Source organism: Leptonotus elevatus, chromosome 6 (assembly GCF_054856555.1).
Source record: "Leptonotus elevatus isolate MCC_2025b chromosome 6, RoL_Lele_1.0, whole genome shotgun sequence".
NCBI classification, from domain to species: Eukaryota; Metazoa; Chordata; class Actinopteri; order Syngnathiformes; family Syngnathidae; genus Leptonotus; species Leptonotus elevatus.
The window spans coordinates 8,284,100-8,309,982 of record NC_141244.1 but is presented as its reverse complement, the minus strand read 5'-3'; the positions used below and the strand labels follow the sequence as shown (position 1 = coordinate 8,309,982).

Genomic DNA, 25,883 nt, shown 5'->3' with positions numbered 1-25,883 from the left:
GCAAGGCCCACAGAATATTGTGTTCTATTGCTATAAAAACATGGAACCTACCAAAAGAAAGATTCGAGTCTCTTCTTTCATCAGGAAAAAAGTATATTCCTATCTGTTTCCGTTTTGCAGCAATTAGCATTAGAATTTAGCTAAGTTTCATCATTATTCACAAATCAGTTTAAAACAGCGGGGAAAAGAGCTTTTTGCAACATGGCCCTGGTTGATCACTTATACTCTGCTGCCACCTGCTGGCCGTTTTTGTAATAACTACCATTGCTTCAAGTGTTCCTCTTTAGTTCGGGAGGCTGCATCAAAACCTTCCGCATGCTCTAGCATTAAAAACAAACAAACATAAACATATAAATACATTTTTGGGACCAAAATAATATTTAAAATAGAACATATTTATTCGTTTTTGGGAGCAAATGAGTTAAAAACTATTTTTTCCACTTGCTGTCGACTGAAGATGGCATAACCTGTGCTGAGGAAGTGGGTAATGACCAATCATGGCTCACGTGTTTTCTGTGTTTGGTCAGCAAACTGAGCCATGATTGGTTGTTACCCACTTCCTCAGCACAGGTTATGTCATCCTTAGTTGACAGCAAGTGGCAAAATTAGTATTTTAAGGTATTAATTGTACATGAAAAATAATGAAGTTAACAAATTCATTGGACAAAATATTAACTTTTTGCTGTTGAGAATGGCTCAATGAGTCAAGTATCCCTTCAAAACAGAGAAATAAGAGTCCCTATTGCTGATCAGGAAAAAAAATGCATTCAAAACATCTTCACACATTTTGATTAAACAGATTATAATTAACTGCCCACGTAAGACTAGGGCCCTAAAAAGTCAACAATTTACTTATATACTTAACCAAAGAATGCATTTTGAAAAAAATCAAAAAATCAAAACAAATCTGTTTACCCTGTGAATTTTGTGTGTTGCCCTTTTGCCCTTCTTCTACATCATCTTTCTCCACTGCGCCTTGTTGCATAGAGTCTGTTATGGAGACTTCAGTCCCCTCGTTGGCATCCTCAAGTGGAGTGGCTGTGACAGAAAGGGCGTCTGTGGCAAGTGGGGTGGCTGCGCTTTGGGACCCTGGACAAGAGGTGGTGGTGCTGCTGCTGGGGCGCTCTACCTGGCTAGTTATGGTGCTGGTCGTGGGTGTGCTTGGTGGCTTCTCTTCACTGTGTTGCTTGGATCCCAACGGGGACTGAATATTCTCTTCTGTGGCAGTGTCTGCAGGATTGTCCACTACTGTGGCGGAGGCCTTCTCCACTGGAGGCTCTTCAGGTTGGCTGACTGAGCTGTGGGCCTGCGAGCTAGTGGGCTCCTCCTGGGTCACGGTTTGTACGGACTCTGTAGAGGCGCAAGAGGACTTGTCCAGACAGACATCCTCGCTGGACGCTTGCTCTTCCTCTCTTATGGGGGACAGCTCAGACTCCGTGAAGACATCTTCTGAAATTGAGCCCTCTGTGCTGCGTGGGGCAGTGCTGCCACTGTCATTGGCCCCTGGCTCCCTTACGAGCTGTTCTGGGTCCTTCTGCTGGGAAGGATGTCTCTCAGATGGCAGAGGCTCCAGGTCACTGGAAAGATAAACAGTGTGAAATGACACACCAGAATTTCTATCAATTACCAACAAATTCTAATGCCCATAGGACTTTCTTTTTTCTACCCCATGTTCTGCCACAGTGCACTGATGCTGATTTTATGTTATTAAGTCATTGGTGTCTTACTATGCGCATATATATATATATATATATATATATATATATATATATATATATATATATATATATATATATATATATATATATATATATAGGAGATCCTGTAGTTATTGTCAAAGCATCACTCGATACATCATATAGGACAGAATCACACAATGCATGAAAAGAGGGAAAGTGAAAGAGACAGATTGCCAGCATAATGGACAGCAATTTCCAACCAGCTAAATGTAGCACTGGTCAGACCATGCTGCCAACACAGGAGAAAAAAAAAAAGCAAAAGACTGGACAGGGTTCCAACACTATATTTATCCTTGCATAATTCTGGCTTGGACAGGCTTGTAACTTAAAAACAATCCAACTGAAGCAAGAGAAAAACAGACGATTCTGTGGGAGGAAACAACTGACTCCACAGAGGTGGCTAATTCCTTCTGTATACAGAGCAACAACCAAAGCGTAGGAAGGTGAAGGCATACTTAATTAACCCTGGTATAATTGCATTTTCATTCTTATTTTGGTAAACATGGAAAAAGAATTAAACTGTCAATTGGTTGCTGATGCAATCAGACTGTGGGTGCAACAAAAGAAACACATTGATTAGAATAATTTAGCTACATTTCCTCAGAGAAGGTCAGAGCTGGTGGTGATGTGAAGCTGGGGGGCGGGTGTAAACCATAACAATGAGCATAGCAGTCACAAAACAGGGGAAAGAATAGTGCCAATAGATGCAACTTTTAATTTAGTTATGACAAAAACAGGAACAAAGTAGCACAAGGGAGGCCAAGTTCGGTCTTTGAGAGCCACTATCTAGTCTGTTTTCAATGTTTCTCTCCACTAACACACCTGATACATGATCAGGATTGTTATCAGGCTTCTGCAAAGCTTGCTGATGAGCTGATTATTAGCTTCAGATATTAGTTGACTTACTCAGGCACGGTCTCTCTGATCTTGGGGTCAGTGATCTCTTTAAAGATGGCAGCGGATTGGACCTCTTCCAGAGGACACATGATACCATACTCCTCGCACCCATGGGCCTGAACCAGAGGGTCCATCCGGTGAGGATCAAACATGATGTTGTTGGGTGTCACCAGCAATACCCCACTTACTGAACCCTGAAAAACCGCAAAAGGAAGAAAATGGGAAATGTGAGGAATGGTCAATTGTATAAATGTTCCAATACATAGAAAGTGAAAGTTAAGATTTGATTTAACACTAAATCTAACCAAAGCCCACTGTCACATGTACAGCAGAGACCAGTTTGAAATTGCTACTGTTCTAACTCAAGTAGAAGTTATTGACTGCTGGTTCCTACCACTCAAATACATTCATTTGGAAGCCGAAAGTGAATCAGCAGTGGTTCAATATCATGGATCTTTATGTGTGTCTGGTGAGGAAAGCTGTCTCCGGCACGAACATGCTAACAGGCACCCAGCGGTGGACCGTTGATTGCTCAACTTTTTATAATTCATTGAAAGAATTCCACGTTGTTAGAATTAAAGGGGGCATATTATAGAAAATGTACTTTTTAATGTTTGTAGACCAATTGTTAGGTCTCTAACATCCATCAAGTGTGAACTTAAGCAACCACATACAACTTACAACTTGAAAATGAAGTGAATTTAATGCTTTAAGGGATTCATGTAAACATTGTGCAGCAACTTTGTATTCAAGATATGTGCTGTGTTAGAGAACAGTGATACTAGTTACTAGTTAGTTAGTGTCTGCCCTCAACCATTTCCTGGTTTTCTTAAAACGAAAATGTCTTCACTTCAAAATTGAGTATTGTGGACAACTCAACTGAAATCTCGAGTAAATGTAACTGTTGGATTACAAAATAAGATTGTACTGTGAACAAAATCTGTATTTTTCTCTTTTTTTACACTATGAATGAAAAAGTAAAGTACTTGAGATTTATTTCTTAAATGTTTAAAGTGTATTATCTTTCATAATATCTTATCCCACTATAGATGAGACACTCTTACCTTCCCATCAGTTATGTACTTGCAGTTGATCTTAAGGAACTTCTCTGTAAGGGCCTCTTCCTCCTCGGAGGTGGATGACACCACTCTGGATTGACGAAGGGCAGTAAACACTGGGGGGAGAACAGCCTCTGGTCTGGAGGGTCCATCTGAATCCTGTGAGCAGGGCGGGTGGAATAATGGACATCAATGGAATCATGGGAGCAAAGGGTAAAGAAAAGCACATTAGTTATTTGTGAACTGGGTCTAATGAAATTCATTTGGAAGTGAGGGCCAAAACACACTGTATTCTGGTTAAAAAAAACAACTCATTCTGAAAATAAAGTCATATGATAATATGCACTGACAAACACGGAAGGTTTGTTCCACTTGGTAACACATGGTGTAACTAATTTGTGTCTTATTTGATCCTACTAATGCAGTTGAGTCTCTAAATACATTAACGGTGTATCTACAGGATAATGTTTTTCTGCCTCCAGTACATGTGAAATTCAACACTTAAATTAGGTTAACATTTTTTAAACCAACACAGAAAAGACTAAACATCAAACAGAACATTTACTCATATTCAATACAAAACAATTTAATAGCATTGTAGACAAGCTACGTATATACAGTAGGGGAGACCGGGACTTAATGTCACACTTGTACGCTTTAATACTTCTTGGATTCAATACATCCTATACCAGATGACACATGAAAGACCAAAGTGTCAGATATATATTTTGTATTCATGTAATTTTCAAGTAATCAAATAGAGCATGTGAACATCGGGTAAGTTGTCTCACGATATGGGCGAAGATGTCCGACCGGATTTTTCAATGGATAAAACACGGACAAAATTATTGCTGTTCTCTTTTTTATTTTATTTTTATTTTTATTTTAAATAAAAGTGAACACTGAAATCCATTATTGGTCTTTAAATAAATCATTGAACAAACTAACATAAAATATTATGCAACATGCACAGCATTAAGGTCCTTGGTAAGTGGGGCTTCACTTTTATAGCGCTTCTCCATCCAAAAGGTACTTAAAGTGCTTAACATGGTCTCCTCATTTACCTACTGCTGCAACTTGCTCATAATACTTTTGACATGGTCACAAGGGGTGGGGATCAAACGCTTTTGTGCACCTCTGGTTACTATAACAAATGCTGTATTCTTTATTTTGTTATTAATGGTTATTCACCCACACATGTCAAAATATTATATTTGAGAGCTGTAATTTCAATACCGTGATACCATCATATTTTTTCTCAAGGTTATCATACCCTCAGAACCTGACAAACAAGAATTCATACTTTAATTCTCACCTAAAGATGATTTAGAGTTTTCAATTGTTTATGGCATTTTACAGGAAACCAGAATACCTGGAGAAAGCACACACATGCACAAGGAGGACATGCAAACTCCACACAGGACGGCCCTAGCCTTGCTATGAATCCACAAATTCTGAACTGCTAATCAGTTGGCCACAATGCTGCCTACACCGCTATCCAGACCAGCACAAAACAATAAAATAAAAAATAATGGGATCTCCCCAACATGCCACCAAGTCTTCACAACATGAAACAGGGCCACTTTATCATGAACTTGATCATGACACAAACGGCAAAAAAGTAAATACATTTGTGTATCAAAAGTGGGAAAAAAAAATCACAGAGGGCTACATTTGTCTTTGTTGATCCATCTGGCAGACTACATCCTAGTTCACAAAAAAGGACGCAAGATGTTAAGCATAGATAACTTTAAGAACATAAGTGGATAGATTAGCAGATGCCAGAAAGAGACGAGAAATAATGGGATAATAACGGCAAACAGGCTTACCAGATGGCGATAATATTAGCAACTGACAAAAAAAAAAAGAGACTTCCTCAAGTAGAAGAAAGACTGGAAACCCCCTTGCTGAAGGGAGCAGAATCTAGGAAAGGGTCAGAGTACAGGTACTGCACATTACTGTACAAACACTAAATATAGAAGGGGGCAGTTAAATCTTCGAAGAAAGGAAAATGAGCACATCTTAGTAGAACTGATTTAATCAGGTCGTAAAGATGAATCATTGCAGAATACACACTTAATATCACGACTGTGACCAAAATGATCACAGCTATCAATGTTATCACAATGCTGTTCAAATATGAAATTGATGTCACTTCATATCTTCTGCCAGGTTTGTCTATTGTGTTGAATTATTACTTGTGCATCTGATTTCTTCTGCTATACTTGACTCGCTTCTTATTTTTCTTTGCTTCTTCTGTTTAATGTATAAGAACTAGTGCTGTCAAAGTTAAAGCATTAACCGATTAATTAATCACAAATTATATTAATAATATTAATTTTGACCATAGATGATCCTTTAGCGTGACAGCGGATGGCTACATTTAAGGTAGCACAGGTTGTTTGAGCAATAAACATAATTACATGCATTAAAGTAAAGCATTTAATAAATGGAAACTTGATATAATATTCAAAAGTTCAATGGTTTAAACTATTACTGTTTTATCCCTATCTTCAACTATCAACAACAAGTTTCTCAAATATCCCACCATCATCAATGCCACAGGTCCCAAAGTGGCTTGCAGGTACAGGATAGGGGAAGAGCCAACATTTTGCATTCTGGGATGGGGCAAAACCCATTGGTAACTCAAAAATGGCAAGCACCAAGACATTTATCCAAATCCTTGTTATGAATGTGCGAGACCTCCCAAAAGTTTTCCAGTACTCCTTTTGACATTATCTGACAAAATGACACATCAAAAACGTGATTTACACTTGGCAGTGATATGAAAGGGACCATAAAAAAATGACCTCCTTGGTCGAGGAGGAAAATAAAGCGTGCTCGGTGTGAGGACAAAGAACAAAAAAAACAGTAAAGGAGGACTGAGAGCAGTGTGTGGGAGTTCTCGTCAAGGGGGATTTGGACGTCAAGAGCCAGAGGAGAAGATCTGGAGAGTCATAGCCCTTAGCAACTGTCTACTGTTCTACTGACACTAACCCACGCATCTCCCTCTCATTGTCTCCTGGTGCAGTCAACAAACAGCCTGCGGATACTGACCCACACAGACATAGTGATAGTGCAGCACAGACTGTGGCAGTCGGTAAAAGACGCAGTGGGGCCTGGCCACCCCCTACAACCACAACAAGCTTTCTGCAACCAGAAATTACAAGGGAAAAAATAAAACTGCTCTAAAATACAACAAAGATGCATTAACATGTATTGGGACAGATAGTGTTAAATCGCTGATCTGAGAGGGCGGCTACTGACGATAGTTTTGCAAACTGAAGACCAAGTGTTCCAGATGAGGTCGAGGACTGTCTGCGTTTTACTGGCTTGTTATCCACTTATAGTGAACCCACCTCACCTACACAACTGCAGTTCTTGGCTCCACTTCACTAGCAAGTCACTTCCTAATGACTCATTCAAACTGGTGCACCATCTCCATGGTTAAATATAAAAGGGAGCAAGATTTTGCACCTTGAAAAACAAGACAGGCACACCTGCCAGCAGAAAAATTGTTTGCAATCAAAACTACCAAGCACACACCTGGGATGAAAGAAGCCTTTGCAGATGTCAAAACATGTCTTTGCTTATGGGCAAGCTTAACCAACATTGACTTCTATCCTGTGTAATTAACCTGCCAGACTTCAGAAGAGGCGTGTAAATGTTTTGAAGGCTAAAATCTTTCACATCAATTCTAAAATATATCCCATCTTATTTAGTAGCTCTTAGCCTGTTTGACTACTCCCTTGGTCATTAAATTCACCACTTAACCATGATGACAAAGGTACAATAAAAACACCAGAACAAATGGATCTGAAATGAAATGAACAAGATGTGCTCAAACTGCAGACTTTCAACTTGAATTTGAGGGTATTTACATCCAAATCAGGTGAATGTTGTAGGAATTAACATTTTGTATATCTATCTCCCGCTTTATAAGGGACCAAAAGGCAATGGGCCAATTGGCTGCTCAGCAGTCTGATGGACAGGTGGGCATCTAATGCTTCCCAGACATTTGTCAAAAAGCTTGTCTGAATTGCAGGTCATGGGTCTTGTAATAGATACTAAAAAAAAGACAACTAGAAACAACCAAGAATGGCTAACAGCAAAACATTTGACTATTCTGAAGTAGTCTTCTATGATCCCTAATCTAAATTATATTGAACATCTGTGGAAGGAGTTGAAAGAAGACGTCTAGAGAACCTTCAAACTTGAGACAACTGGAGCAGCTCATGCTCATGAAGAATGGGCCAAAATACCTGTTTGGAGGTGCAGAAGTCTCATTGAACATTACAAAAATGTTTTTGCTTCCAGTAATTGCTTCAAAAAGTTGTGCAACAAATTAGTAAGGTAAGGGTACCATCATTTTTGTGCAGGCCTGTTTCAAGAGTTTAAAAAATAAATAAATAAATAAATAAATCTGTTGAACCACAATCCAAAATCAATCTCTGATTTTCAACAGTTCATTTTTATTATTTGTATGTATTTAGCATTATTTGTGTCCCATTCAAGCTAATTCAGTGACCATTGTTAGTTTTTCTTTCATTCACACAGCGGTACCAACAATTTTGTCTCAATGTGTAGACACTTAAAATAATCCCAAAAAGAAAACAATCAGCGGCTCCACGTTGATGATAACATTGTGTTTTACAAAGTTTAATCAAGTAGACAAGACAGTCAAGTGTCACCAATGTCAATTTGTACAGGTCATATCATGAGGCTAAATTAGCCAAATTACAAAGTACCCTTCCAGTCCAACTTAGTTCCTCAACATTACCAGAGTAGTGATAACAAAAAATGGACTGGCATGAAGGTCACAATTGCGTTTGCTTCTGTGTGCACACATGAACAAATGTATATAACTGCATGGTAACATAAGGATGACGAGGGCATGCCATGCCTCACAGACGACCAGCGAGCCATGTATGCCAACAAAATGGTGTCTGCCAAATAATCCAATGACAGCAAGGCTCGCAGATACAAGACAACCATTTCTCCATGCGTGCACAACATGCACAGCTCGCCAATGATCCATGCCTGCAAGATGTGCTGTTTTTAGCTGCCAATACCAACAGGCCGGGAGGCACCATGCTACTGAGTTGCTACAATTGGCCTTGAGTTCAATGAAATAAACACGTTGTGTACGCACCAGTATATAATAATTGCCAGCCACATACACAAGAAAAAAACTAAACTCAGACCTTTCTTCACCCATAAATAATACTACAAAATATTACAAATGAGTATGCTGTCCCCTCTGGTGTGTACTCTTTAACCTGACAGTAGGAGTATTGCGACAAGTAGTTGACCGATGACCTAAACAAGTACAGTAGACGTCAGTAAAGTAAATTCAAACTGAAGCAAAACTCTAGCTATCAGCTAAAGGCCAATACTAGTGTCTCCTCTACTAGCATGGTGCAGCTTGCATGTGCAACATATTCAACCCTGAGTTAAATGTCCTTTGGTCCCCCAGAATATGCTACATAAATCATTTTATTATCCATTTATTAGATTTAAGGATTAAACTATTTATACAGGCAAATCTAAAACATTTTTAGAGGCTTCTACTAATCATTACATTTTGCTATTTATGGCGGGTCTTGGTCCCTTAGACCTATAAATAGCGAGGGTTGATTGTGTGTGTTTGTATGTTTATGTTTATGTATATTCAGTTACTGCTGAAATTGTTTTGCTTTATGGTTTAATATTAAAGCAATAATGATGCTAATTTCATCATTAACCTTATGCACAGCTATACAGGTTTAGCCACCGCAAATCGGCCAACACAATTTGCCTCATGGTTGAAAGGTTGATGAAGCATATTGAACATGCTAAATTAATCTATTTAAATGTACTCCTTTCAGGATTTTGCGACCGAGTAGAAATTCCCAATATTGCATATAATTTCAGGCAAACGCACAAAATGAGTTCTTCTCAAGTGCACTGTAATGATGTGAAAAAGTGATGCTTATTAGGTTTTACAGCGCTAACTTGACAGGGCTGTTTAAATAAAAATAGATAAAAATGGGTGTCAATCAAAATTTCATTAAACAGTAACGATATTCCCGCCTAACCACTGAGAGGGAAATTTCGGACGGATTTATGCTTATAAGTACATCACATTCTACGTCATGCCACATCAGTCATAATTACATGCAAATCTTTAATTGCAATGTCCCAATTTTAAATAAATAAATAAATACAACTCATTCATGAGCAATGGAGTTGTGCACGTGCCAGCGATTTTGAGCCAATCGCTCAACTCTGTATTAGCGCAACTTTTCAGATTTATGATGTATGTCTAACATTATGCTTGTTTTTCTAGCACAAGATGACGGTCCCCTTTAATAAATGGCACGGCAAACATTCCATTTAATTAAACAACACACCCACATCGGGCTTGTGTGTTTGTTCATGCAGGAAAATCCTCTAGGGCAACTCAGCGGCACCACTGCAATAGACCAAGTGCCTGCAGGCACAACCTTGGCTACCTCTTAGGGTGTGTTCACACTTCTAGTCCTGGCTCACTTATCAGTCATGTGGATTATCCAAACATATCCAAGGCATTCTCATTTCAAATACTGTAGTTTCTCTGAACACTGCGGTGTCACTATTTTTGACAACCAAATAAGAGGCATCTGAAAGAGTTTCTTTTCAGAGCACTAGTATTTATGGGTTGTATTATTTTTGCTGGATTCACTATACATTTTAAAGCATTACTCTCAAAATTATAAACAGCAAAGCCCACAACAGCTTACAATTAAAATGTAGGACAAAAAATAGAAACTCTGAAGTATATTTAAAATTCTTCCTGAAATCACATGAAGGTTTTTACCAAATAAACTCAATTTGTCACATAGAGAAAAGCTCCTTAATGGCTGATCGTCTATGAGAGCAAGCTCTATCGTTTATTAGTTAGTCTAAATATCTGACATGGCATCACTTTACAGTAAAAAGCGTAATTTCTCTGCATTTACAGCTGTTCAGTATACCTTCATGTGGAGCAGTGGATGAGACAATAATGATGATGGAGACAGCATTGCTCATTTTCTTATCAAGTTGCAAAAGGAGACATTCTCTATTGACATAGGGGTATATTCTCCCGAGTGCGTGAGTCAGAAAGGCGCGCAGCTGCGCACTTTTTTGGCTGCGCAGATTGTCCCCTCAACCTAACACTTTCGCATATAAGCATAATGACGTAGAAAGTGTCTACAAAGCTTTTAAAATATAGTACTTTCACAGAGGTCCGTGTACTAAGAGGCTAGTGTAGTCCTAACCAGGTCTTGTTGAATGAACTGATGAAGCCTGTTGGGATGAGAGATGAAACAAAACGTCTTCTCAGACAACCACAACAATCTAGCTGCGATCAATTCAATGCGCTGAGAATGAAATGACTTCGATGAATGACAATAAACAAAGGCCTGTGTCAAGACTTTCATTTCAAAATCTAATAAACAAAAATAACATTTTGACTGGCATTTTGAAGGCATATCATGCAAGTCCTCCAATTAAAAGAAAAAGTAGAAAAAATTCAGTTTTCCACTAAGTGCAAGGATAAACAAGGAATATATTTGTCTTCAAATAATGAATGCGGAACATTACATCCATACGCCATCCTGTTCTTGAAAAACACAAGTCTATTTTATATTTGGATCTGTCCTTGGAATTAAAGGCCCCTCCTATGTTTTTGTGTCCTGGAGAACATTATTCTAAAATTTGACATTTATGATCAGTGCTGGTGAATAGGCTGTTGTAATGCTGGAGACAAGAGGTTTGTGTTCCACTGTTATCGCGTGCCTTCGGGTTAACACTATTCCTTGTCATTGTCTTGTCAACTTATAGGGCGTTATCTTGTTTATCGACAGTTGGCAGCGTACACGTACAGTACAAGGATAAAACAACGCAAGGCAACTGTCAGCACAAATCAGTTATATGGTAACACATAAAAATTTAGTGAGCATTTTTCAAATGAATTTAAACTTGCTTTTATTATCACCACTCAAAAATGTACACCAGTTATCTTTTTTGTTAACTGAACTCTCTCTGTTAGATGGATAGAGTTAAAAAAAAACATTTTAACAATATTGGGATATTGATAATCTTGATAATTTGTGTTACTATATGTGGTTTGTGATGACATTTTCACACTGTTCAGGGTGACCAATACTTCCATTATGTACGGAATTGTGCGATAAGGTGTGGTCAACATACCGTCACCTTCTCTAAATCAGCTTCTGAGGAGGTGGGAGACAGAGGGCTGATGGGACTGAGGGAGGGGGAGCTTCCAACACTCGAGACGTACTCGGGATCAGGAACATACAAAACCTGCAAACAAAATACATGCCTGTGTTTACACAGACATTGCCTTTGCGCAGACATGCATGCACACCACAAGTACTGCACATGCCGAAGGGTAGATCAGGAAGGATATCTGAATGTATAAACACAGCGTACCTAGCGGTATATGTTTTACAAGATGAAAATGGTAAAAATAACTAGAATGAATTATGTCCAAAATTATTTTACCGGGATGTCAGTATTACAATAAATAAATTGTTGGAATGTCTGGGTAGATACTCAGTCATCAGGTTATGGCTATTTAAGGTTATTTTATTCGCAAACGTTGAATTCAGTCAACTGGATTATTGTTTGTTTATGATGTTTCGCCTTAAATCCAAAAGTCTACTTCAGTCTCCTTTAAAAAACAAGAGACCAGTTGCCTCAATTTGACCTTTGCAGATTATGTTGAAAATGAGTTTTATATGTTTTACTCACTAATTTTGTACTGTACACATTACTGTTATTACCCTATCAATCAGATAATGAAAAATTAAAATCAAAGATTAAATCAAACGGTGAAAGAAAATGTAATCATGTTGTGATTCAGATTCAAACATTATGACAAAAATGCATTAGCAAAGTGTTTTGAGTGGCTTCATTACTCGCATTACATAGACGACAGCGAGACCGCCATACCAAGTCTGTATCCCTCCAAAGCAAGCTCTTTGGCGCGCTCGTCGGTTTTAAGCTCAAGTGATTCTGCGTTGGAGAAATAACTATATTCGTAAAAGCATGTTAGTTTATGTCCATCCTATAAGACTTCTTTCATAACTTGAGCTTTTAGTTAGGAGAGTAACCAACCATTTCTGAGCCAAGGCACCTATTTTGCATTAGAAAAGTTATCTTAACGCCTTCCCAATCGAAAGGTGAATGATTAAACAGGGGCAGCATGTAACATGATTCCTTAAGCCACAACATTAATACTTTACCAATAAAATAAAGAAAAAAGGCGTGTGAAATGTTTACATTGAGAGGACCTATTATGACAGTTAGTGAATGGCTGCAGCCACAAGGCTGATTGAGGACAGTGATAAAGGCAGTGCTAAAAATAATGATGACGGCATACAAGGCGGTTCACACCTGTCCAGGCACAACTGCCCGGGAGAACAGCTTGTTCAGCTGAACCAGCTCGTTGGGTGTGGTGTCAAACTTGAGTGCAATGTTGTTCAATGTGTCCCGAGATTCCACCTGGACCAAGAGAGAGGACAGGAAAATCACACACTTGCTTCTTTTTAGGGGATACCCAAAAAGATGAACAGACTTTAGTTTGTGACACAGATGAGAAATGGCTCATGAGAGGTAGAGGGAAAAGCAATGGTGACAATCTACACAGTGTAGATGTTAAGATTGGCTTGTTTTCTATAGTGAGTTTCAGTTTGCAATTAAGCAAGTTGCTCAAAAGCAATTATTTCCCATGGAATGGACAGTTACTGGCAAAAATATGCACTGACATGTCACAACAGCATCAGTTCTCTGGTGCTACTCATCATAACGCATCCAAATTCATAAGATAGGGAAAATTGGAAAAAGGAAAAGGAATGTGTTAGGGTTACACACATAAAATATTTATCAGCGTTGCAATGAAAACTAGAGCTTGCCCAAGCTTAGGGCAATTATTAGCAGTAAATTGAATCGTTGTGGGCTGCACAAAGCTCACAAAATACCCCAAATATACTATATACTGGTGAATTTATACATCCGATTCTTACTTGCACACACCACACACACATTTACCAGTAATATACCTTAAGCCTTAAGGCTTAAATGTCAACTTGTTGTTGACATTTGGTTCAGTTTGGTTTTCATGTCCAATATCAAATTAATGCGGGAGACATGTCATTTATGTAAAATGTGTTTTGGCAGCGAATGGAGATCTCCTTCTCAACAACTGTTTTGATAGCTTTTTTAGCTTTTTAACTTTTTTTCTTTTACTCCTTACAACTCAACTCATTTTATATAGCGTGTTCACATTTTAAAACATTTCTGAACTTTCTATTCCATTGAATATGAACAAATTAATAGTAATGCTTCAAATAATAATTTAACCACAAAGTTATTAAAATATTTACTTTGCATTGACATTCCAACAATGCACACTGCCCACACACATCGGACAATTTCCCATAATTCAAGTTTGTAACAGATATTTACTTGAGTAAAATCTTGGAATTAACCCTGGAGAACCCACGGGGTCAAATTTGGCCCCTATAAATTCTGCTACTCAAATAACAAAGACTTTTTTTAAATTTTATTTTTATTTTTACAAATTTAACTTTAAAAGTCCAGAGTGCCACTTCTGACCCCTGCATGGGATCATCTAGTGGATGAATATTGCACTTACATTAGCCAGAGTGGTGGTGACAAGATGGCTGGCAACATGCCAATTTTGTTGAGCTGGAAATCAATCCAAACAAAACCATCTTCTCAGCAAACCATCAGATGGTAAAATTGTGTTTTTTTTGTTAATCTATTTCATATCATGTTGCAGAATGCCTAGGAGTATGTTTTATATATATATTTTGATAAATTAGCAACTCTGAGCTAGTTAAAAAAAAAGGGTTGAAATTGAAAAAACATATATTTTGGTGTTCAGTGAACTTATAGCAGTCATTTAATGTATAATTCATAATTTTCCAAAGAAGAAAAGGGTTCTTGGGTAAAAATCATCAAAGAGAAAGTATATTTAGAATAAAAAACTGCTCCAATAGCTTTCTTTGATCCTTGAATAAAAATACTTTTCCTATAAAATACAGCTGTTATAGACAAAAGGATCAAAATGGACTCAAATCTACAGGCCATCTTTCTTTCTCATAGAAACAATTCCCGGAACTTCATTTGCAGGGTATTTTACTGTGAGACGATATGCCAAAGACGTACAACTAATTGAATTTGGCTTTGTAAAGTGCAGAAATGACTTGAGATTTCTCCAACAAACATCAAGTAAAACTGAAAATAAAATTACCTACAGTCCGTATTTAAACCATCTTCACGACAGTGACTTTTGGCTGCAGGTTTTAAGCCATGACAGGAAGTAAATAAAAAGTTAACTGAGTTTTTTATTTTTTAAAGCTTTAAAGAGTTGCGGTTTGAACTGCTAGCTTCCACGGCGAGTGAGTGCTTGAGTGAGCAGCAACGCTCTGGCAGAAGCTGCGTGTTGTCAAACATAGATCGCAATTATCTGCCAAGTATTTATGTTAGTTTTCAAATTATTGAGTAATGTGACTCATGATTATTATTCTTTAAACCAGTAAAACCACATTACGGCCAAAACGAGGTAGTGTTCAGAGATTTCCGTAACAAAATACAGACGATGCCTAATAGTTGGCAGCTCTGCAGTCATGACTATTTGATGATCAGTTGTTCAAACAACATAATTTGCTTAGAATGTCATACTTAGCTGCATCAAAAGGTCTAAACAAATGTCCTCATGATTATTTTGGTTAATTGAATCATACAGACTTGCCTTCACCCAGAGAGTAGCTAGTGCACCCTGCAAGGACCCAGGTGCATTTGCTTGTCTCCACCAGTTAAGCACCCTAAAGCAGAGAGGTGTTGCAAGCGCCTAACCCAATGACATGCCCAGTGAGAGGTTCTACTAGCCAAATATGGCTGTCAAAAATGTGGCATCAGAGAAAAAAGTGTGCTCAAGAAGCACACAGGCATAGCGATTACCCAATTAGGACATGTTAATGGTAATTTGTTTTAGTGCAACAGTCTTGTGAACACGGCTTCATGTAGAGGTTGTGTGTGTGTGTGTGTTTGTGCTTGTATGTGTGTATAAGCAATATTTTCCATGTGAGCGCCACGAGTTAGACATGACTGATTATTTCCAGACAAATATTCTTGCACAAAAACTATAGTAAGAAATAGGTAGTAAAAGCGGAACCATTGTAGACAAGCACAACATAATCATCGTGCTGTCTCACATGCTGTGATTGAGATCTCATCTAGGGCTTCCCGAAGAGACACACCAAGTCCAATATAAATACGGAGGAGGGAAAACAAATCATGTTCAAAGGTCAGGAATTGTTAGAAAACACTATGACTTACTAAAGGTTTGCGTGTTCAAAAACAGGTGCAAACTAAAAGAGACATATTGTCAGCAATAATATTTTGGATCTTGTGAATGAGCCAGTCACATATGGAAAAAAAAACTCCTTTCAACTGTGCATTACCTTGTATCTGGGCTATTTCAGCACACTGTGGCAATTGTATGGATGTCACCTCTCACAGAGCACTTTTTCAAGCGGGTGGCCCTAAGTTTTAAACGCAGTGGCACTAACTGGATGGGCAAATGGGGCATGTCAAATCAAACAAAACATGGCTTTTATGTTTTTGCTGGCTCAACCTAAATTATTGGAGGGAAGCATTTTTTTTCTGAAACTCAGTGTTCTTTGAAAATGTACATTCGTCTTCCACTAACGCTTTCAATGGCATAATTTCAAGCTTCATTTTGTACATGCAATGCTCTTCCAGATGTTTCATGATGAAAACCGTCAGCGCCACACTAAACCACACAACCCTCTTCAGGGTCCGACAATAACTGTGGCACGGCTCCAGGCCACCAATACAAATTTCATAAATAAATGTGGTGAAATCAGAACGTGCTTGCTTTTTTAAATATCTAATATTCAAAATTTAAAAATAGTTTTATCCACAGAAACTGCCTTTGCTGTTTTTACCCATGTTGTTGTGCACATTAGATCATCCCCATTCAGTGACGCATTGTGAATTTCATACACGCGTGCATTTTGGCCACTGAGTCTACATGCGTCACTATTTCATCCACTGGTAGGTCTACATTTCCTTACAAACTATATTTTGATGCCGACACCACAAAAAAAAAAAAAAAAAAAAAAAGACAGGCTGACAAATATGAGGTAAAGTTGCACAGACATCTTATCCAGGTCTGGTCTGGACCTTAATCTTCTCATGAAGCCATTACGGAGCTGCATTGAGACATACATTTAATTAAAATGTGCTTGTAAATGTTATGTATGAAAGACACAGTGCTGTAGCTTTTCTTGCTGTGTATGGTATGCCAAGGAAAATGGTTCAATATTTTATTTGCTTTGCTCGTTAAATTTGAAAATATAGTTGGCCTATTTAGTTCTCATTTTCAAATCCATCTATTGTTCCATGTATCTAAATGCAAGTTCAGACACAGGCACTTGAAATTACTGTATATACATTAAGTAAAAAATGCGGGGAATTATTAAAAATTCTAAAACGGCAAACAAGCTCATGCTAAATATCGTATTTTATATTTTAATATTGGTTTAATATGTTGTTTACCGAAACAAATACAAAGACATTGTAACGATACACTTATTTGAAAGTTACAAGCAAATATTTTACATGTATATTAAATTCCCTTGAGTATTAAATGTCACTAAATTACGATTATAGCACCTATTTTATTTAGTTGAACATTAACGTGATGTCCATGGTGCTGAGCAGCTTTTTTATATGAAGCAACCTAAGAGTTCCATAATGTCAAAGCCTTTCATACAGAAAGCTTCACCATAGCATTGATTTGATTCTCTGTTGATGTTATTTGCTACTGTCTAGAACTATTTATTTTTAGCTTCACAGCCTCATTGCTGCACAGCACAGAACTAATCTATATGTATAGGACACTCATCTTTACATATGAGGTCACATACTTCAACTATCAGATAAATAACACATTATATAAGAAATGTTTGTTTGTTTCTCCACAAAAACATTATTCTACAATTGTATATAACGTGGCAGTTACTGGTCCATGTATCAAACAGCTCTTACAACACGAGGTCAGTCAATACTGATAAAAATATCTGGTGTCCAGCAAAGTCAATATGGATAAAATCGGTAAGTGGGGCACTTTTGGTGCCTGCACAGAGAAAGAAAGGGGGGGAAAAAAAAGGTCAATAAATTTATAATAAGATTTAAATTTTCCATTGGCTTTACTAATAAAGGCATGGAATCTTGGCAACCCAAGTGGCTTCATGTTTCAAATCACGGCTAATATGACACTGATGGGACACCAAGAAAACTTAAAGATGAGGCAATTGATTGCATGCATCTGTAGTCATCTTTCACCCAATTAAGTGTGAGGGGACATGTGACCCATTGATAAAGACCAGTCAAGGGAATGAGAGAGGGGCGTAAGTGGAAAAGAGAAAATAACCATCGTAATGTTAGCATCTAATGACGCCTATAGTTTTATACTTTGGAATAGGGATGTCCTATTGATTCCATCAATTATTCGGGTAATCAATATATCAGGATCAATAATAGGCATTGCTAGTCATGCAAATGAATAATTAAGCTTCCTGTTCGGGTGCCAACTGCCAACATTCTTGTGGCAGCCGTCTTTAAAATGACTAACACCTAACTAATGGTCACCCTGCTGAAAGGTTAAGTTTATGATTTGAAAAATGGCATTCGGTTAGTAAGCCAAAGACTAATGGCTCTCTTTCAGACTCTGTTGCAATCTCAGTAGGAACATTAAATTGGAGTATCAGTGCAAGGAGAGCAAGGGCATTACCATAAGCAACAATCAGTGAATCAAGCTGGAAATAAAGTTGAATGTACAATTTAATCACCCATAATGGTATATATAAGAAGCCATTGCTCTTAATTTTATGATGGATGAATCCAAACGTTGGCATGACAGTTGCCATGGTGATTTTGTCATGACTGAATGGCATGATGTTCTGTACAACTACATCTTTGCTGTTTCAAGTGCAGATCTAATTTTAGAGCTCTACAAGTCACAACATTGTGTCCTTTTCAAGGGGATTCCATCATGGATTTCTCCTTGTGTCAGATTAAAAGGCCTGTCTGTGCTTTGATAGTCCCCAGAACAAATTACAAGCACAAAGACCGACAAGCCAAGACACACAAAAGGAAGAGCAATCAAATGACAGAGCAAGCGGCTGATTTAATTTCAAATGCCATCCTGCTTGTGTTAGAATTATAGTGTCACCATCAAGTGCAATACTTTGAATCCCCGTATTTTGAATTCTTGCTGCCTGCAATTAAGTAACTTATTCAACAAGCAGCAAGGCTGTGATGGAATCATTCTGGGAGGGTACACCTGGAGCCTAATCTGGAATCAAAATTTGGAATAAACTGTGGCTATATGATTAAAAAGAAACATGTGACACAGACTGGGCCACATACAATGTTGTGAGTGGGTTACCAAAAATTAAGCTCAAGCCTAGAAAATTAAAACGATGGTAGAATGTTTATGTGACTTCTTTTCAAAGTCATAAACTGTTTGAATTATGTTGTATTCTGAATTGTAACACATTGTAGTGTAACTAGTTTATCGCAGACATGCTTATACAATTTGGATTATAAGCAATATCAAATAATTCAATGACAACATGCAGTCAATGCTCTGACAGGCAACTATGCCAATAATACAATGGATGCCCTTCAGTTTTGGTGCCACCATCTTCCACAAAATGAATGTAGAGCTTTAAAGAAATGTAATTGTCTTCCCAACCGATTATCTGGGAGACAAAGCACATTCTAATTCTAGTAAAAATGCAACTTGGTAGCAAACCTGATGCACCTATAGTGACCATGGTGCTGATGTAACATACATGTCCTTTATGGACGTCATTTAGTTTGACTTTGAGAGGTCTTCATTTCTGGCAGACGATGGCTAGAGAGAGAACCTCCATGTGCAGCTCTTTGCCTTTCTTGCGTCTGCATCTTTCTGTCTCTTCATCCATCTCTCTTGTTCCCACAGACTTCAAACACTTTTTAATTGGATGCAGGTCAGCCAATAGGTGGAAACGACTGAATGGACTGGTGTTATCAGTGTCTAGGCAGATGGTCTGTAGCTGCTCGGGTTATTTCTCAATAAGAAAAAAAGGGGTAGAAAAAGGAGCCCATGTGTGAGGTAAAGGGTGAAGGAGGGGGAGGAAGATGGCATCGATAAGGAGGCATAAGAGGAAACCCACCATTTTCCTGTAGAAGCTGGGAGATATATTATGAAGTTATCTACTGGAGAGCAAAATTGGGAAACGCAGCCAGCTGGCCCCACGGCACAGGAGATGAGTTTAAGATAAAGCTGTTCCTCAAACACTGTCACAAGTGTCCATCGCAATACAAGCGAGGCTGCAAGGCATAACGCCTTGTTTATGTGCCTTTTAAACACTTTTTTCTGGCCTCATGGTGCTCTTGCTGCATGTCCGTCTGCAGGAAACAACCATTGGTAGTGCTCAATCCATCCATCACACTATCAGCAACCAGTAAGGGCTGTAATAGGGACGAACGTGTACAAAAGAAAAGAGTGATTGCTGACAAGAATAGGGTGACATCTGGTGGGATTCAGGTATAAATCATTTTCTTATCCAAAATGTAACATTACACGTCTCCTTTTCTGTTTGATGACTAAATACACCAGTATATATTTTTGCATTGCCGTGACACAGTGCTTTTTGCCACAAATTGCTGTAAAATCCTTTACAAGGTAAACATGCCTTGTCAATCATCAGGTCTAGAATGACTGACAAGTTAGGGAGGTGTTGTTGAAGATGGGGGAAGGGAGCAGATCCCCATTACCTCAAGAAACCCGTTCAAACAGCCAAAGAAACATATGGACTGAAGTGTGAGAGCAAATAAAGTCGAGTGTGCCATGCTTTTGCGCTCTTCCTCTCTCTTCAGCAGACAGACACAGTGATCCTACTCCTCACTGTTGCCACGGAGAGGGGTGAGGAAAATCTGTCTGACTGCAGCTGCATTTGGGGGTCATTTCAAGAACACCAAGCAAAGCAGGGTCTAGCTCTATTTTCAGTTTGTGCCACTAGAACATGAGATGCCCACAAACACTCCACTAGCCATCTCCTAAACGACAGCCAAATCGATAGAAATGACTATGCAGTTGGAAGGTCATTCACAAGCACAGCTAGCTCTGTGGTGGAATGCTGCCGATATGTGGCACAGAGAGAATGGGAAAACAAATACCATTCTGCCTGGCTGAATGTGATCCATCTAGAGAAATACACAAAACTATAAATCATCATCCCTTGTCTTTTAGATGTGAGGATGTAGTTGTACGATAAGTCGTTTAACACAGCACCCACAATTGTTAAGTCAGTGTTTTCCTCAAATGTCGGCACAAAAACACACATATAGTTTGAGGCTGAAGTACACGTGTTGCACATGCAAAAAACAAAATTACGTCTTGTCTTCACGAATGAGCTACCAAGCATGGTTAGACACACATAAACATCCCCTACAAAGCTAGTGAGAGCAACAGAAATCACCACCAGCTGACGCACACACGGAGCAGCTGCAGAACCATGCAAGCAGAAGATGGTCATACCCACTAAACAGCATTACACAAACGAAGAGCTTGTTTATTTGGTGCGCTACTCACAGAATATTCGATGGTCCCTTTGGGTCTCTGGAACGACATGCGCCTCCCATCCTTCTTCTCTGGGGTCTTCTTCTGGCCGGTATCTGTAAGCAGGCGAGGCAAGGTACGCATTACATTCATGTTCCTCTCTCCCCAGCTTGTCACAAGCTGCCGTTTCCCAGCCCCGTGGGTAGACAGCTCATTCGTCAACAGTGAGGGAGCCAGCCAGCCAGCGATGTGAGCTGTGAGCGCCCGACAGCCTTTTCTCTCCCTCCCTCTCTCTCTTTGCTTCTCGCTCTGCTTCTACAATCATGCTCTCACACGCTGTCCTCCTCTGCCACTCTCTCTTTTTTTTTCTCCTCCTAGATCATCATGCAGAGCAATGACAGCTGTTGAAAGCGTTCACCTTGCCTTCTTCCCGCTACTGCCTCTCATGGCAGAGAACAGGCTGACCTCCAACAGAGCGTCACTCTGGATGCGAAGATGGGAGGACATACAGGAGAGGAAGACGTTGGGAAGTGAGATTAGTCAAGATAAATATGACGAGGAAGGACTGGGGGTGGATAAGAGATGGGAGGGCTCAGTGCTGCATCTAACTAATAATGGGGGATGTTTTGTGGAATAGAGACACATGAGGGAGGGCGATGATATAAGCGCATAGTTTTAGTTGTCTTGTTGTTAAGGGATTTGCGAGAAGCACCAGCAAATGTGATGGGAAGAGACACATGAAACTGAAGGGTGAGTGGTAGCAGGTAACTTTTGATGGACAACAAAAGTCCCGTGATTGGAAATTATGTCTGGATATGGTGATGTGAATGGGTGGAGAAATGTACGGGTACTGTTAATGTTGACATACAGGGTGGGAGGCAAGACAGTGGATGGAATACTTAGTCATTACTTGAAAGAGAGAGGAACAGAGATAAAACAACTGCGGGAATAAAACTCTTGGGAGGTCCTAAGAAAAAAAAGTGGCCCATCTTTATCTTTAACTTGGGGCTGAAAACAAGAGGCAAAGGGAAATAAATATGGCATCACTGTCTGATGAAAATGTGTGTCTGCTTCATGGCATCCATCATTTCCTTTTTGTAATCTTGATACTGTGTCTAAATGACCAATAGAAATATTACATTATGCAAATAAAACATACCGGCACAACTGGCTGCTAGGTGTCCTTCAAACTATGTATGCACACTCCCTCATTTACAACTGCTGTGAATTTGCTTTAATACACCCAACTGCATGCTAACTATAACAACTGACATGACATGCATTGGTTTTCACTTGGTACTCCAGGTTTCTGCAACATTATAAAAAAATAAAGTGTTTAATTGTAGACTAAACTGCTTATAAATGCCTATGATGTCCAACCGTAAAGCTGGAGAAGTTTTAACTACGTTCCACCAACATGACTAAGGATTGCTGCCAGGACAAACACCAACATGGCCACTCGGACTTAATGTCTCCCACCTCACCAGGAATGTGGTTAAAGTTATGCTGGAAATGGAAGTTGACACTCCTTCTGACAGGTGATTCTGCCAGACGTTCGCAGTAGACCGTGCCACATGTCCCGCAGTAGAACATGGGAGTCCCCAACGGGAGCGCACTCCAGCCCTTCCTCCGATGACTCCAAAAAGGACAGGTACGCGGTAGGGGTGAACATTTTGGAAAATACAATTGCGATTTTTTTTCATCAAAATGGAGATTCCGATTTAATATGTGATTGTTTTTTTTTACAGGTCCTTTTTTAAACGATTCAACAAAGGCAAGCTTTATCTACAAAAAATTACAGGCGCAAACTTACTAAATAAATACTTTGACGTGCAGTCTTGTAAGCGTTTACCACAACAACAAAATTCTGCCACACAAGTGTGGCATTATGCATATACTAAAAAGTAATAAATCTCAAACTAAATTGCAGATTACAACAATAACGCAACAAATCTGTGCCTTTACCACTTCAATATATACGTGTTTCACGAAACATGATATGTGTAATGCTCTTTTTAAACACTAAACTTTGAGAGACAGATAAGTAAACAAAAAGTAAACTAAATATACATATATAAAAATTCAAGCTTACCGATCTCCAGTCGCAAAAACACTCTAAAGTGTAGTAAAAGTAAGATTAACATCATAACATCTTACGAATTAAAAACTGAGAAGCGTCAGCAGGTAGCAGTGGTGTCGCTTCACCAGTTAAATGAGTAGTAACAGCCTTTCGTCTGTGTTCAGTTTCATTCATGAAATTGGACGGCCACACACAGACAAATTATATAAAATGCAATATAATCGTTCATCCTTAGTATTAAAGAGTTGCTGTTTGGCGCACTGGCACAAACAACAGGCAAGAACTGTTCCCCCCCACTCAAGGTTGGAGAGAGGATATCCTCTTGCTCACCTAACATACTGTACAGGAACCGAGCCCAGGGGCATCAAGTATCCCAACAACTACTTGCTGGTCTTCCACTAAGGGTAACTCCAGAGTGAAAGAGAATTCAACTCCTTTCAGAAGGACGACCACAGAGGTGACATTTCACATCTCCCTAGAGTCAGCTTCTGTAATAGGGGATCGTACTGCCAGGGTCACCGGCTCGCCACCTTCAGCCACTTGACTGCAAGGGCCTATCAGAGACTGTGGGCAGGCCCGTTGGACGTACTTTTCCCGGGTCAGGCCTACAGGTATTCTGGGTATAAGACAGATGTTGTGTGAAAGAGAATAATAGCTCTTCATCAACAGATGCAAAGAAGATATTTACACATGGTGAGTGTGTTATTGGCTTAAAATTAAACCTCACCATTTAATTTACACATGCGGCTGAGCACAACATGGCATACATTCTATTCAACTACACAGAATCTAGGGTTAGGATCTAATATCCTCTACAAGATATCTTTTTGACTCTTGCTCATGGTTGTTTCTTGTGAGCCATCTGCATTCAGGGACATATTGAAAGTTTTGATTTTTAGTCAACCAAGGTTTTGTTGTCAATAGTGTGATGGAGTGAATTCCAATTTGTCTTAAGTCCACAGACTAGGGGTGTCAAACTCAATAGCACAGGGACTGAAATGCCAAAGCACCCTTTAGATGGTGGGATGAACTGCATTAACATTTTTGAATGAACTAAACCTGAACTTTTTGGAACACAATTTTTAATCAAAACAAACAGAGAATGCCATTTCTGGAGAAATATGGAAACGTGGAATGCTACTAAATGATAGATATTCATCAACGTGGAATGATGTGGAATGCAATGGAATGGCATGACCAAGCTAAAGAAGTAATTTTTTTTAATGTATTCATTTTACGTTTTTTTCTTTAACATTGTGGCGTAAGTCTAAGAGATAAGGTTGCAAGTTGCTATTCTTTCAAATAAAACAAGAGTGCAAACAATAGCGCAAACTATTTTATTGTTGTTTCCCGCAAAGCGTGATTTACATGTTCATTAATGGCTTCAACTACAAAAACACACAGTCAAGTGTGAGAGGAATGCTCAATGCCTTGCACGGTCAATGAAAGAGTTGGTGTGTATCACAAAACACAAGGCTGCCAATGTCTGACCTCATGCCTCCGTGTGTGTGTGGAGTCATATGATCCAATGTACAATATTTATTGAATTGATTTATCCTTAAATTTCTTCAGAGTACAGAACAGCAAGCCAACATTGGTTTATTTTTGTTTTTCATATTGCTGAAGAGGAATCATGGTTGCTATATTTACAGTTGTCATACTCTGTACAGTACATAGCAATGACAAAATAAGCACGGGGGAGCATGAGAATAAACACCAAGATGACTAACATTACCTCATGGTCTGATAGAATATACAAGTAGCAGAATTTCCTCTGCTCCCTTGTTTTTCCTGCCTGCTGGTTATGTATCCCACCCTAGTTGTTATTTTTAGATTAGCAGTTGGGGAGTCAAAAGCTCTCTCTCGGCCACAGTCACAAGGCACAGGTGTTGTACTAATACTGGTTAACCCTAATCATGACTAACATTTGTGTTGCCTAGAAGAGGTCTGCAAACAAAAATCATGTGGCATGTTAAAGATTGTATTTTGTAGCCATTAGCCACTCTCATACTGAGTAATTATTATTGTTAATGTGACGCAATATTACTACTGTTATTTATGCCACTATACAATTGATACTAGTGTGAGTTGTGTTGCTTGATAATTTTTTTTTAAATTAGATTCCGTTACAGTTACATGTAGTTACAGAAAAAACATGTAATCAAATTACAGGTACATTTATTAAAAATGGGGATTACTCCGAGGGATTACAATTTCTATCTACAATGAGAGAGAGAGAGAGAGAGAGAGAGAGAGAGAGAGAATGTACTAATTTGAGAGGGACCGTGCTACTGAAGCTTACATGCGGGGACGAACTGACGAATCGTGTCCTCCAAACGCGGGCAGTTTGAAAAAGCTTCAGGGACGGGTGGGGGAAATGGCGAACGGTATTCACTGTTTGGAACTTACTCGGCTTG

General features: G+C 38.9%; 1 protein-coding gene across 7 annotated transcripts in view; it reads right to left on the bottom strand.

Annotated features, from left to right (window-relative positions):
• Nucleotides 1-25,883, bottom strand: part of oxr1a (oxidation resistance 1a) — a 163,163-nt gene that overhangs the window by 15,966 nt on the left and 121,314 nt on the right. For 4 of the 7 annotated variants that reach the window (XM_086077599.1, XM_086077598.1, XM_086077600.1 and 1 more), the window contains 6 exons: nt 21,420-21,502; nt 13,118-13,225; nt 11,909-12,022; nt 3,701-3,853; nt 2,646-2,830; nt 916-1,577 (listed from right to left, as the gene is read on the bottom strand). In XM_086077599.1, the coding sequence (XP_085933725.1) occupies nt 916-1,577; nt 2,646-2,830; nt 3,701-3,853; nt 11,909-12,022; nt 13,118-13,225; nt 21,420-21,502 (1,305 nt within the window). Of the gene's footprint in view, nt 1-915; nt 1,578-2,645; nt 2,831-3,700; nt 3,854-11,908; nt 12,023-13,117; nt 13,226-21,419; nt 21,503-21,804; nt 21,865-25,883 lie in introns of those variants that run through there. The other 3 variants (XM_086077605.1, XM_086077603.1, XM_086077604.1) reach the window with 3 other exon arrangements.